At 38.0% G+C, this 19,902-nt stretch overlaps 1 protein-coding gene across 4 annotated transcripts; it reads right to left on the bottom strand.

Moving 5' to 3' along the window:
* Positions 1-80: 80 nt before the first annotated feature.
* On the bottom strand, positions 81-13,922 carry TMEM183A (transmembrane protein 183A). Of its 4 annotated transcripts, none has more exons than XM_082672106.1 (8): positions 13,747-13,922; positions 13,463-13,552; positions 12,481-12,648; positions 7,438-7,597; positions 6,375-6,555; positions 3,882-3,962; positions 2,121-2,276; positions 81-777 (listed from the first exon to the last, which is right to left on the bottom strand). In XM_082672106.1, the coding sequence occupies exons 1-8, from the start codon at positions 13,853-13,855 to the stop codon at positions 592-594; spliced, it is 1,131 nt and encodes a 376-aa protein (XP_082528232.1). In that variant the 5' UTR covers positions 13,856-13,922; the 3' UTR covers positions 81-591. The 4 variants fall into 4 exon arrangements, with proteins under 4 accessions (XP_082528232.1, XP_082528234.1, XP_082528233.1 ...); XM_082672108.1 differs by having other exon boundaries at positions 2,121-2,268; XM_082672107.1 differs by having other exon boundaries at positions 7,438-7,594.
* Between the last annotated feature and the right edge of the window lie 5,980 nt (positions 13,923-19,902).

The raw sequence follows: 19,902 nt of genomic DNA, 5'->3' as shown, positions 1-19,902 counted from the left end.
AAAATACCTAAAATCCAAAACTGGCAAAAAAATATTTATGTGACAAATATTTTTAAAGAAAGATACACAAGTCAATCTCATAAGTTTATGAAAACCCTGTCACCTGCTTTATTTCTAGAGAGGGGTAAAGGGAGAAGAGGAAATATTCACTTGAATTTGAGGGGCAGCTAAATTGGAAGCAACAGTAGCAACAATTTTAAGCCTCTAAGGTTACTCTGATCCATAAGGGAATGCTGAAATTTCCATGTTTGGAGATTTAAGAGTTTAATTTTCCCCTAAAGCGAGATCATCCACTCTGGCTGGGATAAAAGAATAAAGAACAAACTCAGTAGCACCAAATGGGGTTTAACACAGAAAATAGGGCCAGGTTTCACCTTTCAAATGCAAAATTTTACATTAAAATATGTTTATAAATCATAATGTTTTTACTCCTGATTCAATCCTTCTCCTTCCCCTAGAAGGAGCCCCAGAAACCTGAAGAGCATGTGCATTACTGACCAGATATACAATCAGCTGCCCCTTCCAAAATGGAATCTGATTACAAATGGACTGGCCTAGCTCAGGGCTGCCCTCAGTGATGGGAAGCAGTATCTATGCTCTCAGGGAGAATGGATACTGAGGATGCCACCAGTCAAAAAGTCGAATGCTGTGCACTGGGTCCAGGATGACTTGCACACCCTGTTCACTGCGCAGTTTCCGACCTCCATGGACAGGAGAATCTTGGAACACCAGTCTCACTCGATGATGCCGCATGTCCGTGCTCACATTGATAGTAAACTGGGAGGGAAAAATAAATTCAGTACTCAAATTAAACAACCTTATTTTCCTATGACTCACTCTAAAATGAGACAATCTAGAAAACTGACATGAACTAGGCCACAAAATAATCTCTAAGTTATACCAACAGCACTATACTTTTTTGCAAAGATATTAAAAATTAAGGGTGATTTTTATAAGTTTTTCTTAGCTTCATATATTTAAACTGTGCTAAAGAAAGCCTCTCCAATGGCTGAACAAATTAGGACACATGCACATAGACTACCTTAATGACAATTTAAAAAAATTGGATTAGAGCTATAAGAGATGAATTGAAGGGATTCTGATGAGATATTATTGAGCAAGTTAAGCAAGATGCATGAAACTGATCTGATCACATTGTTTTGGAAAATAAACCACAAAATCTCTAAATGTTTATGTATACGTAAATCTGTATAGAATTCTAAGAGTAGAAAGTATATGGAGTATAATAAGTATATAAATAAGTCATTAATGTGGCTTAATGAGAGATGCCTACAATAAAAACAGATATATGACATAATCTCAATTATACAAAATTATTTAAGAGAGTGGGTGTATACATGTATTGAATATATATTAACAGATACATTAAAGAACAGTTCCCCAAAAGTTAACTGCAGTTATAGGATAGCGGAAGTCTAAGTCACCTTCACTGTTCTCAATGTGTTTATGTATTATTTAAATTCTTCACATGAAGTATGAATTATTTATTTTACCATTAAAAAAAGAATAAAGCTATTTTCAATGTGGAGGGGGAAACATCTCTGAACATAAGCTTAAAATACAGAGAAGATAAATTACATGAACTCTCCAGTTGCCAATCCAGTTAAAAATGTTAAAAACATGGAAAATACACCAGAAGCATATTTGTTGTTTACTAATCTAATTCTTAGCTAAAATCTAATTCTTAGCTAAACCTTGAATAGTCAGAGCATCACACAAAAGACAGAGCTGGTAACCCTACATTTTAATATTCCATATATGATACCACATGCATGCCTCAGGTCCTGACATACAGTGTTCATGTATAAGCTTCATCATTAACCTTAACAGGATAATGTTTCTCAAACATTAATGAACACTACACAGGAGATGCAAAAACATTCTGTTCACTATAGAGAAGGAAACAGAAGTAAAATATTCTCAGACATAATTAACTTCACAAATATGTCTATTCCTAGTATACAAGTCTGCTTTCAGATTTTGTTTAAAATTATTCTTGAAAGATTTCTTCCTCAATGGTTAAATTTACAAATTTCTTTCAAACCCTAAGTATAGTGAGTCTATGAAAGAGCTGAGGATGACATCCTGTCTCCACTTACCAGGGTAAATATCATTCCCATGACAATTGGAATAAAGATGAAATTGAGGGTGGTGACCTGCAGTAGGCAGCAGTCCTGGTCTGGGTTGGTATGAACATCTTCGTACTGAATGGGAGGCTGCAATCCTCCCATACACTTGCTCTTTAATCTAGGGGACTGAAGAGAATTAAGAATTACTCTAATGGGTTAGAGGAAATGTTTATGGCTCTAAGACTCCACCAATGAAAATGGTATGGCTTAACTAAAGCTGCTGAGATCCATTTTTCTGTTATCTCTTCTCTCTTTAATATACATATCAGTTTCTATACAGATCAAGGAAAATCTGACCTTTGAAAGACATGGAAACACATTTGGATGAGAAATGTGACAGTGGATGCTTCATTTAGATGGTGTTTCCTACCATCTGGCAAGACATGGAAACTTATAGCTCTATCAGAGGCCCTCCTATGTTTGAGAGATCACAAATTCCTTGTGACTTGTCAGACTCCAAAGAACATCTGCTGCACAAAAAGGGATGGAAGCAGAAGTGGTCATCGAATTCCAGGCATCATAAAACAAGAGTCACAACTCTCAGAGCTAGAGGAAATCTTAGCATTCACTTTCCTGCAGCAGCTCTGGTCTTAGCTTGTATACACTGTAAAGATTGCCCCTCAGTTCCCTCCCAAAAAGGTGCTATGGTGGACTTTCTACCAACATCTAATGGATATCATAGATTGTGGACATCTTATTAAAAGCAAATGATCAGAGCCAAAATTCATCCCTAGAACCGTGTTTTTGAAAAATCAATGTAAAAATATGATTTACTTTAAATACAAACTTATCTGGAACACACTTGTCATCAAGTGAGGGATAACTGTAATTCTATTTGTAATGTGTCACCTCAGTGAGATACTAAGTATGGGAGACAGATGGAGGAAATGAGGCTGCTGAGGACAAGAAGTAAAGACATGCAGAACAGATCCTCACTGTAGCCAAGATCTCAGGTACAGTCCAAGAAAAAGGCAGAGATAAAGGTGCAATAGTATCTACTCTTCTTATAAATAGACTCTTGGCAGTCCCTCTCCCCATGGCTTGCCCAAACTGCCTCAGATATAAAACCATATGAAGTATTGTTGTTTACAAATACATTTGCTTTGAAAAACAAAAAAATTCTTAGTCAAATAACCTCAGTACATTGTTATAACAAGTTTTTCCCTTTCCCCACTTTTAAAGTCTTCAAATATATAGAAAAGTTAACAAAACCATGCAATAAACTCCTGTATACCCTTTACCACTGGATATTTTGCCACGTTTGTTTTCTCTCTCCCTCACCTCTCATTTTATATATATTCACATATTAAGAAAAAAAACACATGAACTCTTGGGGTAGGGGAGGCAAAGCCATTTGAAAGTAACACTGGCATTCCACCCTTATTCAACATGAATAAAGATACATATATAATCTCAGTAACATTATCACACCTAAGAAAATTAACAATAATTTCATATAATCTAATATCCAGGGCATACTCAAATTTCTTTAATTGTACCAAAAATGTCTTTTATTGCTCTTTGTTCATTAATCCAGGATCCACTCAAGGTTTACTCTTTGCATTAAGCTATTAAATCTTTGTGCCTCTTTCATAGAAAACAGTTTTCTTTTATTTTTATGACATTATATGTTTTAATGTATATTATCTGATTTTAATGAGGCAATTTTATGTCTAGTAAAATTAGAGTAATATATTACCTGAAAAGCAAAGAGATGATAAAAGCACACACCTGCTTTTTGAACTTGAAGTTGAATTCCCACATTGGCTCCTGTCTGTTCCCAACAATCTTTCTGCACCAGAAAAGTAAGCACTGTAAGAAAATAAAAATAACCTTTCTGTTTGCTAGCTCTAAAGCCAGCCACGGTCCCAATGCTGAGATTTTTACTTTGGCACGGATAGAAACCCCCACCTCCCCCGCACCACCACTACAATTTGACACTGGTGCAACATGAAAAGAGACAATCCCAAGGCTATTCAGTAAAGAGAAGAGGTACCAATATAAGTCAACCTCAGATGCTATTGAGGTCAACCCCTATTGTTCTCATCTTTAAAGACAGAAACATGGTCTCTAGAGACTGGGGCATTATCTGATTCAGCAGGCCACTCCTCTATATTAAAATATAAGGGCAGCCAGTAGCCACCAGACAAGATGATAACAAAGCCATAAGGCAGGCAGAGACAGCCAGCCCTGTACGTAATAGGAGCAAACCACTCAGGACCTTCTGGGAGCAGACAGCCGGTATGGAAACTACAGAGGTGAGCTGAATTCAGTCTAGAGTAAGCCCCTCAAGGAAAGTCAGGCTACAGCTAGGGTTAACACAAGAAGTTAAGTACCTCCCAGGGGATAAGGGGTGGGTCGTCCGCCGTGCCAGCTGTCCTGCCCTTCAGACATGCCCTGTAGGTCCTGCTGTTCCATCAAAAATAATGGGCTTGGCTTTAAGGGGCAAACACTTCTGCTGCCAACACAACGGCTCCAGTGTCCCACACAAGCTATGCTACTGAAAAGAGAGAGAGGGAGAATCAAATACGAAAAGGTGGAGTCCAGGAACATGGGACAACTTCCCTTAGGCATGCTGGCAACTTCCTGAATGCCATGCGATGTGGTTATACTAGCAAGGCCATGCATGGGACACCTGCCACTGCAGGTCCCACATCCTCTTCAGAAGATCTCTAACAACAGGTACAAAAGCAGCAGACAGGTGGCCTAGCCTTCCTGTCTGGATTAAGACCTTAGTTATCACCACCTTGACTTTTAGCCACTTAAAAGTCACTTTTTTAGTCCACTTAAAAAACTTAATATACAATTATAAGAATATGAAGACATGGGTATTTTAGATTTAGGCAGTAGCACTTGCATTGTGCACTGGAGCCGCGAGGATGTGTCAAGCATGAGGAGTTTGCCCAATGCTGCTCTGCTCCCAACAATTGATTCACCCCTAGCATGGTTAGCTTTGGGATGATCCCCACCTCACCTGACAAGATCAAATGTTTTTTGGGGGAGAAAAACTATAAATGTGAAATGATACACTGTCCACTCATATTACAAGGAGAAGGAATGAAATTCTACTCACCCAGCATTCTAATCCTGCCCTAAATCCATCAGCTAGTGTGACATTAAATTGGCTCAGCCAATGGCCCTGACCACCTCAGTTTGCAACCCTGGGGGGAACCATGATGATCTTGAATCAACAGTACCCTTTTAATCAATATGTATCAGGTAGAATGTTATCACACTAGAGCTGAACTAGGGGAAAAGAATCATTATGTAACATCCAAAGCATAAAAACAAAACAGAAGAGAATAGGAAGTGCTATAGAACACCAGACTTTGGGTAGGAACAGAGTAATAAAAATTATTAACAAACGCAAAAGATACAAAATTTAGACAATAGTATTAGTTGAATGAGAAAAAGGCCGAGACATCAACTTGCCTAAATAATCATATATGCTATACTAGTCTAGCTTGGCAAAGATGTGTTCACTAGATATTTCATTATGGCAGAAAAAAGGAGAGAATGGACCAAAGGCTTATAGACCTACTTACAAATCAGAAGAATGCCAGAACCTTGAATACAATGTACAAATATAAACTACTGGGGAAATTCCAAGATATAAGGAATGGCCTAGAACACAGTAAGAATTTTAGAGGGCTAAAGTCTATGAGTGGAAGTACCTTATAGTCTCTGAAACAACCCACCCCTGAGCCTGGCAATAGTGGGCACTTTGCAAATGCTGAAGAAGTCCACACCAGAATCTTTTAAGGTTAACAAGAAAGTGGAAATCCAGATGTCAAGGTCACATTAGAAAAAGAAAATTAGTAAGTCGTTTTATATCTTTGTATCATGATTTAAAGCACCTTTTAAGAATTATAGTTTACATCTACCATTTGAGTTGTGTTCTTCCTAGCCCAAACCATCAAACCATCTAAACCATCTAAAGTGGCCCAGTGTATAAGGCATGAAAATAAATTAAAATAAAGAGAATAAGGAATATGCTAAAAGCACAAGAAAGCTTTAAGGTAAAGATAACATGAGCCAACCCAGCACAGCAGGAATGTCTTGGAGAAGAGATACCCATGAGCCCTGAAAGTTTACATTAGTCCCTTAGCAGCCTGGTACTTATGGCCCTAGACCACCCCATCAAGGAAGCTGGAAACAAGCCATGATAACAGGCCCATTATACAAGAGTCCATTTGTTAAACCCCAACACTAATTGTCACTTACTTTGGAATTCTTTAATGTGCTAGGAGTGCTTTCTGGAATGGCTGGATTCTTGGAGATTCGAGCAGCAAATGGCTCATACATATGGTACAGAGATCGGATCACACATGCCCGGAGACAGCGCAGCTTCTCCATTGACTCTGGTCGCAGGCGCAAAGGCAGAGAGGCATCCAGCGTGTAGTGCCTAAAACATGACACATTACTCCTACCAATAAGTGACCTCTCTCTTCTGCTCTAGGCCAGTCTCCTAGGACTCCTGGGCTCAGTACAAATTTTACTATACTATTCCACTGGCCAGTAGTTAGTTTGTCCCTAGTGCTCTCACATACACACACACAAATCACTATCTCCTTCACTTCTTAGCTACTTTTGCGTCTCTTCTATGCAAAACCCAATATACCTTGTAATCCTGCACTCCTCTATTCATTTAAAAATTTTAAATCCTCACTATTTCACTTTAAAAAAGGGGCAAGTCTCTGACTTTATACCAGTACAATATACTTCAGCTGCTCAAAAAGAACCTGCACTGGGGAAGATCCACCAAGTTCTCTTGTCACATGTCTCAGAAAGTTCTCTACTCCCTGATACCTCACCATCCCCTTCCACCACATTCTTACTGACGATTTACAATCTTCACTACACTTCTAACCCTGCATCAAAAGTCAGCCCTCTTACTAATCACATCATTCACTCCCTCTTCACCACTACAACTATACACAGAGCAGCATAACTACAAAGACTATATGATACTTCAAGATGACTAGCAAATCTAAGAAACAACAAATCCAGTTGCAAAGATAAACAGATGGGCATCTATAACTTTTGAAAATTCTAGCTAAGATAAACCGCTGAAGAAAAGTGGGTAACCATAGGGAAGACAATTACCAGATGAATTAATAATATCAATTTTAAATTAAAGAGGAGCTCAAGGAATTCAATGCTAGGTTCATGCCCAGGCATGCAGTAGAGAAAGTGAAAAGAGGTCACCATCCAGAGAGTAGCTCCAAATCAAAAACAACAAGAAATAAGCTACACAGATAACACAGTGAGCTCTCTGTGGTCGCACCTTCGGTACAACCTGGTCCAAAAGGCAGCAGTGCAAGTGACAGTCCAGGCATTCTTACAAATCAGGGAAAAATTCACAATGTCCTCAGGACGGATATAGGAGGCCAGTAAGAGCCAAATATCCATGGGATACTCTTCTCCTCCAGCCCCATCCAGATCTTCTGAAACAGAAAAAAGAACTATAACTTTTGATCTTCTATTATATGCACATATAAAGATCCCCAATCATTTCAATTCTCCCAGGGCTTGCACAGTTAAGAAAATGGTTTAAATAGGTCCAAGGAAGCCTCTCAAACTCATCATTTCCTGCTTACTCTAGCTGCTGAAAACTTTTGTTTCCTGTTGCCCAAGTGAATAGGTCTTGTTCTTAAGGCCTTTATTTAACCACTATTTACATACTATTTTGAAGTTTTCAAAGTACCTTTGCATACATTATATCATTCAACTATAATAATTTTTCAGTGGAAATAAGGAAAATATTATTGTGTCCATTTTACTATAAGAAAACAGAACGTTGCACGTATTCAAGGTAAACAGAACCCAGTTTTCTCCAAAGTCCAGCTTTTCACTATAAATTCTGCCCTTGATTTCCCTTGCAGTCCCCATCCACCAAACATTTTCTTCAATTCAGTCACTTAAAAAATAAAACTGATTTTAAGATGGTATGAGGAAACCTCAAAGTACAAACTAAATAAAAAAAAACAAGTAAGTTACAGTGTATTTTCATTACTCAGTAATTGCCTTAGATATGTGTCTTCTGGTTTCTTCTTGTTTCATTGTCAGCTTGATCTACAATTCTGGCCACAAGCATCCAGTGTTCAAGGATACCCTGTGATGATGTATCCCCACCTCTTCCTCCTTCAGACCTCATTAGGGTTAATTCTCTTGACCCTGAGGTCCACTATACATGTCAGGTTCAAATAAAAATTCACACTCCACAGAGATACCAGAATCTGGGCTAACCATAATCTTTAATTGAGACTTAGTTATATAGCTATCCAAAACACAGCTTTTTTCTTTCTGTTTCCTGAGCAAAAAGCCCCTACAACTACCTCCCTGAAGCTGCCTCTGCTTTTCTAGCTGCTTCCTGCAGCCCTATGACTCAATCAGGTTCTTGCATTAGGTTCTTCATAACAGAGACCAATGCTTCTAAAACAACATCGTCTTTTTTGGTTCTTATGCTTCTTGATATCTCCAGTAACCATTTAAGGCTCAGCCTACCACATTTGGGGCCCCCTTCTCCCACATTAAATCTCTCTCTAAAAGAGAAGGCAAACAACTATCAGAATTTCCTCCACTGAGACCCATGAGGACTTTCACAAAGCAGAGTACTATTAAAAATTTTCTGTTTTTAGGGACAAAACTCAGTAATTATAAAAATTGCCAATGTTTTACACACAATTATTAAGAAATTTCAAAACGTAGGAAATGGAATCAGTAAAGGAAAGCTTCATGGAGATAAGTTATGAAGGACAAAAAATTTGATATTCATAGGTTAAGGGGAAAAGTATTCCAAGTGAAATAAACAGTTAACATGAAGCCTGGATATTTAAAAAAACAAAACACATGTAAGGGCAATAAACAGACAAGTCTAACAAGATTTTGATGATATTAAGAAATTACTGTTGGGCTTCCTTGGTGGCACAGTGGTTAAGAATCCACCTGCCAATACAGGCCACACGGGTTTGAGCCCTGGTCCGGGAAGATCCCACATGCCACAGAGCAACTAAGCACGTGTGCCACAACTACTGAGCCTGTGCTCTACAGCCTACAAGCCACAGCTACCGAACGCACGTGCCACAACTACTGAAGCTGGCACGCCTAGAGCCCATGCTCCTCAACAAGAGAAGCCACCACAGTGAGAAGCCTGCGCACCTCAATGAAGTATAGCCCCCACTTGCTGCAACTAGAGAAAGCCCACGCGCAGCAACGAAGACCCAACACAGCCAAAAATAAATAAATAAATTTAAAAAATAATAATAAAGTAGCTTAAAAAAAAAAAGGAAATTACTAACTTTTTTAGATGTGATAATTTTTTTAAGAGCATTTGTCTTTTGGTGATAACTACCAGAATATTTACAGACATAAAAATGGAATATCTGGAAATTGTTTCAAAATAATCAAGTGTGTATGTGGTGTGTGTGTGTGTGTGTGTGTGTGTGTGTGTGTGTGTGTGTGTGTGTGTGTGTGTGTGTGTGTGTGTGTGTGTGTATGTTGAGGTGGGGGTGACGGGGTAGTGGCTGAAACAAAAGTGACCATGAGTTGATAACTGAAGCTATGTAATAGCCACATTGGATTCATTACACTATTCTCTCTTCTTTTGTATATGTTTCATTTTTAAAAAGCTAAAAGAAAAAAGAGGGGGAAAAAAAAGACCAGTTTGATGAGAATGAAGGACCCTAATGGGGGTAAAGTGCAGCAAGGAAGTAAAAGATGAATTATAGCTAAGAGTTTGTAAACCACAAATCATGTATCTGATAAGTGACTGGTCTCCTGAATACATAAGAATTCTTACAACTCAGTAATATAAAGATAACCTAATGTAAAAATGAGTGAAGAATTTGAATAGACATTTCTCCAAAGAAGATACACGAAAGGCCAATAAGCACATAAAAGATGCTCAACATCATTAGCATGCAAATCAAAACCATGAGATACCACTTCACATCAACTAGAATGCCTATAGTTTAAAAAGTTAGACAATAACAAGTGTTGAGGAGGATGTGGAGAAACTGTAACTCTCATTCACTGCTGGTGGGAATATAAAATGGAAACTTCATAAAAAACTTGGCAGTTCCGCAAAAAGTTAAACATAGTTACCATGTGATCCAGCAATTTCACTCCTACCTGACAAAAATGAAAATATATGTTCACACAAAAACTTGTCCATGAGTGTTCATAGTAGCATTATTTATGACAGTCAAAGAAAAAGCAATAAAAAGGAATAAAGTACTGATATATGCTACAATATGGATGAACCTTGAAAGCATTATGTTAAGTCAAAGAAGCCAGATGCAAAAGACCACATATTATATGATTTTGTTTATATGAAATGTCCGGAATAGGCAAATCTATAAGGACAGAAAGTAGATTGGTGGTTGCCTGGGAGAAGGGATGGGTGGGAGAGAGTGTTGGGAGGGAATGAGGAATGATACTAATAGATTTGAGTTGATAGAAATGTTCTAAACTTAGATCATGTTGATGGCTACACAACTCTCTTGCACTGCTGGTGGGAATGTGAATTGGTACAGCCACTATGGAGAACAGTATGGAGATTCCTTAAAAAACTACAAATAGAACTACCATATGACCCAGCAATCCCACTACTGGGCATATACCCTGAGAAAACCATAATTCAAAAAGAGTCATGTACCAAAATGTTCATTGCAGCTCTATTTACAATAGCCAGGAGATGGAAGCAACCTAAGTGTCCATCATTGGATGAATGGATAAAGATGATGTGGCACATATATACAATGGAATATTACTCAGCCATAAAAAGTAACGAAATTGAGTTATTTGTAGTGAGGTGGATGGACCTAGAGTCTGTCATTCAGAGTGAAGTAAGTCAGAAAGAGAAAGACAAATACCGTATGCTAACATATATGGAATCTAAGGGGAAAAAAGATGTCATGAAGAACCTAGGGGTAAGACGGGAATAAAGACACAGACCTACTAGAGAATGGACTTGAGGATGTGGGGAGGGGGAAGGGTAAGCTGTGACAAAGTGAGAGAGTGGCATGGACATATATACACTAGCAAACGTAAAACAGATAGCTAGTGGGAAGCAGCCGCATAGCACAGGGAGATCAGCTCGGGTGCTTTGTGACCACCTAGAGGGGTGGGATAGGGAGGGTGGGAGGGAGGGAGACTCAAGAGGGAAGAGATATGGGAACATATGTATATGTATAGCTGATTCACTTTGTTATAAAGCAGAAACTAACACACCATTGTAAAGCAATTATACTCCAATAAAGATGTTAAAAAAAAAAAAACTCTGAGAACATACTAAAACTACTGCATTGTACACTTTAAAGAGATGAATTTTATCTCAATAAAGATGTTTTTAAAGTCTGTAAGCTCTTCTGTGGAATGTGCTCAAAACCAAAAAGGAAAATCAAGAGAAATATCTAATACAATGATGATGATGAGTAGGGATTTAAAGCAAGAAATTAAGGAACAAAGAAGTGTGAGGAATGTCTATTAACATTCTTGGTTCCGGAAAAGAGTGGTATCACTGACAATAATTGGTATAACTTCAAAGCAAAGTCAGCTCATTAATTTATTGATTATTTCAATATATTTTAACATATGCAAAAGTCTGTCATCTGATTCTCAAGTATAGGTGAAAGTTCTCAGAGATCTGAGACCAAAAATACACATATCATTTATTACATTAGTTTCCTCCTAACTCTAGCTGATCATCAGAACCACTTTAGCTTTAAGAATTCTGGGCTCTACCCCAAGAGTCTGATTCCTTAAGTCTGGAGCAAACCAGTGAATGATGCATTGGCACATTGTATACCATTAGTTTACCTTTCTTTGTTTCATTTGTGTAAGTTTTATTGCCACTAATACATAAACATCACACATTTCTCTATTTCCTACAGTACCTACTAGACACAAAGCAGGCATTAACAATTGCAGAGCACTTAAAAGTCCACGATAATAATCTAACTTTCGCTGAAGTGAAATTGGTTATATACAATCCACATATTTGGGAGAGAGAACATTTTTGTCACAACTCTGCTTCCTTACACATTCAGAAATCCAGAAATGCAAAGGCTTTTTGTTTTCCTGTTGCTACATGGATTTTACCTGATAATGATATGTTCTCAATGAATGGCTACTACTGTTACCAATCTCCTTTCCTCTCAACTTTAGATATAAGTAGAAAGCCCTGGTATATTGAAGTCCTGTCCCACTAGAAAGATCCAAACTCTGGTTCTCCACTGGTATCACCTCTTGTGCTACTGACAAAGTGACAGCTTCAAGTTATCACCACAGATAGGACTAATAATCCAAAAGAGAGCGAGCCCTGTACCTTTGTGCCTCTTGCTTTTCTTTTTTCTGGAGGCAGTTCTCTCATGGATGCTTTCCTCCTGGGCATCAATCTCATCACTGCTGTCAATGATGTCACAGGGCTCACCAGCCCCAGAGAAAGCTTCTACTGCAGGAACCTGGGAGGCTTCCAAGCCACAAAGAGATTTTACTAGAAGAAAATAAGAAGAGAATGAGATGGCAGAGTACCATGGCTTAGGCAGGATATCAGCATCCATAAGGAAAAGAAAAAAGAAAAAAAAAGCAAAAGCTGTGTGAGAGTCTGCTAAAGGAAGCTGAGAATCTTAAAAAAAAAAAAATAGCATTTTAAACACAAAAAATTGGAAAGTAATGAGCAAACTGACTCCAAAGTTGCAGAAACTGCTTCAGACCTGAAGAAAAAGGGAGTGAATTATTCTCCACTATAAACCCTTCAGGGTAAAAGCAAAAGGTGAATGCTATTTTCATTTGCATAAATTCTGAGGAGCAGTGTTTGAGAGGAATTAAACCCAATTTAACCTTATTCCTGGGCTGGAGACAGTACATATCATGAAAACACAAGCTTCACGGACCCCTGAGTAAGAAGCTTGAAAGTAAGAGAAGCATGAGAAAAGGAAAAGAATACTTCAAGGTTATTACACAAAGAAGCAAACAGCAGAGTTAAGTGGAGAATATATGTGAACAACAGGAATAAGATTAATAACCAGGAAGAAAGCTGTGGAAACCAAAGAAGAGTACACAAAGGTTTTTTTTTGTTTGTTTTTTTATGGGAAGACAGAAATAAAATATTTCTGCTACAGAAACTGCTACTGCTCTTGACTAATGCTTCCCCTCCCCTGAATATATGAGTAACCATCGAGGAGAGCAAACATGTTTACAGGAAGATGCCTAAAGGATTGCAAGAAAAACACTGAGGCAGAATCCCAGGAAAATAAAGCACCTAGTTCTCTCTTCACTGAGTCTGAAAAGACTCGTCGGAAGCCTACCTTCCTGCTGAACAGCATTGGCGACGGCTTTCTTGACCCTTCCAGACCTCACGACGGCCGGATCCGAGTTGGCATAATCCGCCACAGTCACTGAAACACAGCACCAAACCTCAAAGGAGGAGGCCTTCTCTCCTCAGCTTCCTCCCCACCAAGATTTCCTGCTCACTCCAAGTCCCCAGTCCAGCCGCCCTCCCGTCGCAGGCAGGCGAGCACTCGCCTCGGTGCTGTCCAGCCCCCTCCCTGCTTCCAGCCCCAAGCCTTTCAACGCCCCCGCCCTCGCCCACCTCGCCCAGAGCAGGCGTCTTGGGCCCGGAACTTGAGTCGCTTTCCTCTCTTGGGCATGGTGACTGTGCCGGGGCGAGGCCGGGTTAGCGGGCCAGGACCCCGGGCCATGTTTCAGGCCAGAGAGCGGGAAGCAGGAGCCAAAGGCCAGCTCTGCCCGGCTCCGCGGCCATCCCGCTCCAGGACCGCAGCTCTCGCGAGGCTTAGGACAGGGCTCCGCGTCGCAGTGGCGGCCAACCCCCCTCTTCAGAAACCAATCACCACCTGGTCTAAGGCAGTACGTCATCACCCAGCGCCTAAGGATCAACCTGCATCTGGTTCCCTAAGGGTAGCTTAGCTGCCCGTTCTGGGCAGTGTGGGTTTTTTATCATACGTCTTGTAAGGTGATTTGGTGTCTCAGACCCGAAACCCACAATCCCGTTGATTAGAGCTGAGTTTACATTATGGTCTCCCCGATTTTTCTGCTACTGCCTCTGTCCACACTCCAGGTTCTCTTCAGTATCCCAAAAGCACATCTATTGTCATCTTCGTGCTCCATCTCTCAGGCCACGTAGACATAGTCCAACATGGGTCTAAAAGAGTCTTAACTCTAATTTCTTATACAAAAGCTGTAAATTTCTGAATTCTCAAAGTTGGGGGAGGGGTTCTTAAAAGTTTATTAATTTACCACCATACTCCAAACTTAATACTAGAAGGATCAATGAGGAAAGAATGGTGTCTTTCCTTTGTATTGAGAAAAAACCGAGCGAAGGTTACAGAACTGTGAGGGAGCAGGATCCTGGTCTAGTATCACCAGTACGAATAAGTTATTGTGTGTCCTAAGTTAGGTTCTTTGTCCTTCTAAGTTCTTTGCAGCTCCCAAAATGTGCTAATCCCTGGCTTGAGAAGCATGGTACTTAGGGACCAGGAATCCAAACTGTGGGACCCACCAGACAGTGCCACCCTAACATATTTAGAAGCAGACTTCTGTTTTTAATTACTCAATACATAGACATTCATTAGGCGCAAACCACTGGCCTTTTACTAACATCGTGTAACAGACTATCGCTAGAGACGGTGCTAATAGGGTTGAATCAATTAGGAATTGTAATTGAAACTGAGTAATTGGTTATAGTCGTGAACTATTCAAATTTATCTAAAGTTATAACATGAACAAGGGTCTAATAGACTGAACTAAAAGAAAATTGTTTCAAATAATTTTTCCATGATTGATGTTTGTAGTCAAAACACAGCTGGTAAAGCACCAAGCCTTCTCATTTCACAACATTAATAAAAAGTTCATAACGCCCACATGCAAGTATATTTCTGCTAATGTGATACCCTGTTGAAAACACCGAGACATTGAGACTCTGGAGGAAATCAAATGTGCAAAAGAAATAAAGCCTATTTTTATGCCGTCACTATTGGAGACTTAAAGGTTTTAACTGAAACATTCATTTTCAACCGTATAATTACTATTTTAATTCATTGGAATGAAAGAAGTGCTAACCCCAAAACTGTTTATCTTTCAAATTTCAAGAATATGAAGATCTAAAGCAAAGCTCCTCTTAAGTCCTTTGGCCACATTAATGGAACCGAACACATATAAATCTTTTATTTCACCTTTTACTAAAAAGCAGCAATTTTTAATTAATGACACTGCTAAATTCCAAACTCAAAGATACACATTCTTTCTAGAGAGACAAGTTGTAAAAGTTACTAAAAGAGCTGTTATGTTTTTTCAAGTTCCAGAAAGAATTTTATTGAAAATTTTTTTTTTAATTTCTTTCAGCTTATAGACTTGATTTGGGAATGAATTGACATCTATATACTCTTGAGTCTTTCCGCTCAGGAACTTGGTATGCATCTCCATTTAATAACATCCTCTTTTATGTCCCTTAATTTTTTTTTACACAAACTTATTGTTCATTCTTGTCAATGTTTTAGTTATCTTTTTATTGAAGTATAGTTGATTTACAATATTATATTAGTTTCAGATGTACATAGTAATTCAATATCTTTATATATTATACTCCATTTACAAAGTAATGGCTATATTTCCCTGTACTGTACAATATATCCTTGTTGCTTGCTTATTTTATACATAGTAGTTTGTGTCTCTTAATCTCATACCCCTATCTTGCCCCTCCTTCTTCCCTCTCCCCATTGGTAGCCACTAGTTTGTTCTCTGTATCTGTGAGTCTGTTTCTGTTTTGTTATTACATTCGTTTTATTTTTTAGATTCCATATATAAGTGATAACATACAGTATTAGTCTTTATCTGACTTATTTCACTAGGCATAATCTCTAGGTCCATCCACATTACCGCAAATGGCAGAATTTCTTTTTTTTTTATGGTCAAGCACTATTCCATTGTGTGTGTGTGTGTGTGTACACATCTTCTTTATCCATACATCTTTTGATGGACATTTGGGTAGCTTCCATATCTTGGCTATTGTAAATAATGCTGCTGTGATAATTAGCGTGCATGTATCTTTTCAAATTAGTGTTTTCGTTTTCTTCAGATATCCAGCAGTGGAATTGCTGGATTATATGGTAGTTTGATTTTTAGGTTTCTGAGAAACCTCCCTACTGTTTTCCAGAGTGGCTGCACCAACTTAAAATCCCACCACTAGCGTACTAGCGTTCCCTTTTCCCCACATCCTTGCCAGCGTTTGTTATTTATGGTCTTTTTGATGATAGCCATTTTGACAGGTGTGAGGTGATATCTCATGGTTTTGATTGATATTTCTCTGATAATTAGCACTGTTGAGCATTTTTTCATGTGCCTGTTGGTCATCTGTATATCTTCTTTGGAAAAATGTCTGTTCCGGTCTTCTGCTCATTTTTTCATTGGGTTCTTTGCTTTTTTGATATTGAGTTGTATGAGCTGTTTATATTTTTTGGATATTAATCTTTTATCAATCATATCATTTGAATATATTTTCTCCCATTCAGTAGGTTGTCTTTTTGTTTAGTCAACAATTTCCTACGGTGTGCAAAAGCTTTTAAGTTTAATTAGGTCCCATTTGTTTATTTTGCTTTTATTTCTTTTGCCTTAGGAGACAGATCCAAAAAATATTGCTACAATTTATGTCAAAGGGTGTTCTGCCTATGTCCTCTTGTACGAGTTTTATGGTTTCTAGTCTTACATTTAGGTCTTTAATCCATTCTGAGTTTATTTTTGTATATGGTGTGAGGAAATGTTCTAATCTCATTGTTTTACATGTAGCTGTCCAGTTTCTTCAGCACTATTTACTGAGGAGACTGTCTTTTTTCCATTGTATATTCCTGCCTCCTTTGTTGTAGATTGATTGACCATAAGTGTGTGGGTTTATTTCTGGAATCTCTTTTCTATTCCACTGATATATGTGTCTGTTTTTGTGCCAGTACTGTGCTGTTTTTATTACTGTAGCTTTGTAGTATGAACTGAGTCAGGGAGTGTGATACCCCCAGCTTTGTTCTTGTTTTCTTCAAGATTGCTTTGGCAATTCGGTATCTTTTGTGGTTCCATATAAATTTTAGGATTATTTGTTCTAGTTCTGTGAAAAATGTCATGGGTATTTTGATAGGGATTGCATTAAATCTCTAGATTGCTTTGGGTTGTATGGACATTTTAACAACATTATTTCTTCCAATCCAAGAACACAGGATATCTTTCCATTTCTTTCTATAATTTTCAAATTCCTTCATCAATAATTTATAGTTTTCAGAGTATAGGTATTTCATTCCTTGGTTAAGTTTATTCCAAGGTATTTATTCTTTTTGATGTGATTGTGAATGGAATTATTTTCTTAATTTCTCTTTCTGAGAAATTATTAGTATACAGAAACGCAACAGATTTCTGTCTATTAATCTTGTATCCTGCAACTTTACTGAATTTGTTTGTTAGTTCTAGTGCGTTTTTGGTAGAGACTTTAGGGTTTTCTATATATGGTATCATTTCATCTGCAGATAGTGACAGTTTTAAGAATTCCTTTCCAATCTGGATGCCTTTTATTTCTTTTTCTTGTCTGATTGCCATGGCTAGGACTTCCAATACTATGTTAAGTAGAAGTGGCAGGAGTGGGCATCCTTTTCTTATTCCTGATTTTAGAGGGAAAGCTTTTGGCTTTTCACCATTGAGTATGATGTTAGCTGTGGGTTTGTCATAAATAGCTTTTATTATGTTGAGATATGTTCCCTGTATACCAACTTCGATGAGAGTTTTTACAATGAATGGATGTTAAATTTTGTCAGATGCTTTTTCTGTACCTGTTGAGATGATCATGTGACTTTTATCCTTCATTTTGTTAATATGGTAAATCACATTGATTTGTGATTATTGAATCATTTTATGTTTTTAAAATTTATTTTATTTACTTATTTTGGCTGTGTTGGGTCTTGGTTTCTGTGTGCAGGCTTTTTCTAGTTGCAGCGAGCAGGGGCTACTCTTCGTTGCAGTGCACGGGCCACTCCGGTGGCTTCTCTTGTTGTGGAACACAGGCTCTAGGCACATGGGCTTCAGTAGTTGTGGCACATGGGCTCAGTAGTTGTGCCTCTCAGGCTCTAGAGCACAGTCTCAGTAGTTGTGGCACATGGGCTTAGTTGCTCCGCAGCATGTGGGATCTTCCCGGACCAGGGCTCGAACCCGTGTCCCCTGCATTAGCAGGCAGATTCTTAACCACTGCGCCACCAGGGAAGCCTGCGATTATTGAATCATTCCTGGTTCCCTGGAATAAATACCACTTGATCGTTGGTGCATGACACTGTTCATAGATTATTGAGTTTGATTTGCTGATAATTGTAGAGATTTTTTTGCATCAGAGATATTGGCCTGTAATTTTCTTTTATTTTGTAGTGTCTTTATCTAGTTTTGGTATCAGGGTAATGGTGGCCTTATAGAATGAATTTGGAAGTGTTCTATCTTCTTCATTTTTGGAATAGTCTAAAAATTATAGGTATTAGTTCTTCTTTATATGTTTGGTAGAGTTTATCTGTAAAGCTGTTGGATCCTGGACTTTTGTTTGCTAGGTTTTGTTGTTTTGTTTTGTTTTTGTTTGTTTGTTTTTACTGATTCAATTTTACTCCTAGTGATTAGTCTCGTCAGATTGTCTATTTCTTCCTGATTCAGTCTTGAAAGGTTGTATGTTTCTAGAAATTTGTCCATTTTTTTCTAGATTGTCCAATTTGTTGGCATATAACTGTTCATAGTATTCTCATGATGTTTTGTATCTGTGTGGTATTGGTTGTTATTTCTCATCTTGTTTGTTTAGGTCCTCTCTCTTTCCTTCTTGGTGAGCCTGGCTAAGGTTTATTAATTTCGTTTGCCTTTTCAATGATCCAGCTCTTGGTTTCTTTGATATTTTCTGGGTTTTTTAGTCTCTTTTATCTGCTGTTTTATCTGCTGATATTTATTGTTACCTCCCTCCTGCTGACTTTGGGCTTTGTTTGTTTTTCTTTATCTAATTCCTTTATATGGAAGTTGAGGTTGTTTATTTGAAATTTTTCTTATTTCTTGTGATAGGCCCATATTCTTATAAACTTCCCTCTTAAAACTGCTTTTGCTGCATTCCATAGATTTTGGAATGTTGTTTCCATTTTCATTTGTCTTGAGGTATTTTCTGATTTCCCTTTTGATTTCTTCATTGATCCATTGGTTTTTTAGTAGCATGTTGTTTAATCTCCACATGTTTGTTCTTTTCCCATTTTTCTTCCTGTAATTGATTTCTATTTTCATACCATTGTGGTTGGAAAAAATACTTGATATAATTTTTATCTTCTTAAACTTGCTGGGACTTATTCTGTGGCCTAGCATGTGCTGTATCCTGGAGAATGTTTTTTCTTTTTGCTGTTCTAATTGGGTGATTTCCATTATTCTATCTTCTAGATCACTTGCACATTATTTTGTATTACCAAGACTGCTGTTCATTTCTTCTAATGTGTTTTCATTTCAGTTATTGTATTCATCTGTTCTGACTGGTTTTTTTTTTAATATTTTATAGTTCCTAAGTAAAATTCTCACTATGTCCATCTATTCTTTTTCCCAATTCCATTAGCATTCTTATCACTAATGCTTTGAATTGTTTATCTGGTAAATTGGTTATTTCTGTCCATTGGTTTTTTTCCAGGGTTTTTCTCTGGCTCTTCAAATGAGTCAAATTCCTCTGTCTTCTCATTTTGCTTATATTTCTCTGTCT

This window comes from Grampus griseus (assembly GCF_964374135.1).
Source record: "Grampus griseus genome assembly, chromosome: 1".
Classification (NCBI taxonomy): Eukaryota; Metazoa; Chordata; class Mammalia; order Artiodactyla; family Delphinidae; genus Grampus; species Grampus griseus.
Note: the sequence above shows the minus strand (reverse complement) of the source record. Positions and strands in the feature narration are given on the sequence as shown.

What these genes read in the sequence shown, in the direction of transcription:
- TMEM183A (XM_082672106.1), bottom strand. Translation starts at nt 13,855, where the DNA reads ATGGCCCGGGGTCCTGGCCCGCTAACCCGGCCTCGCCCCGGCACAGTC. An exon ending in AGACGCCTGCTCTGGGCGAG is followed by an intron (nt 13,553 to 13,746) that starts GTGGGCGAGGGC and finishes GCTGTGTTTCAG; the next exon opens with TGACTGTGGCGGATTATGCC. An exon ending in GCACATTAAAGAATTCCAAA is followed by an intron (nt 3,963 to 6,374) that starts GTAAGTGACAAT and finishes ATTTTCTTACAG; the next exon opens with TGCTTACTTTTCTGGTGCAG.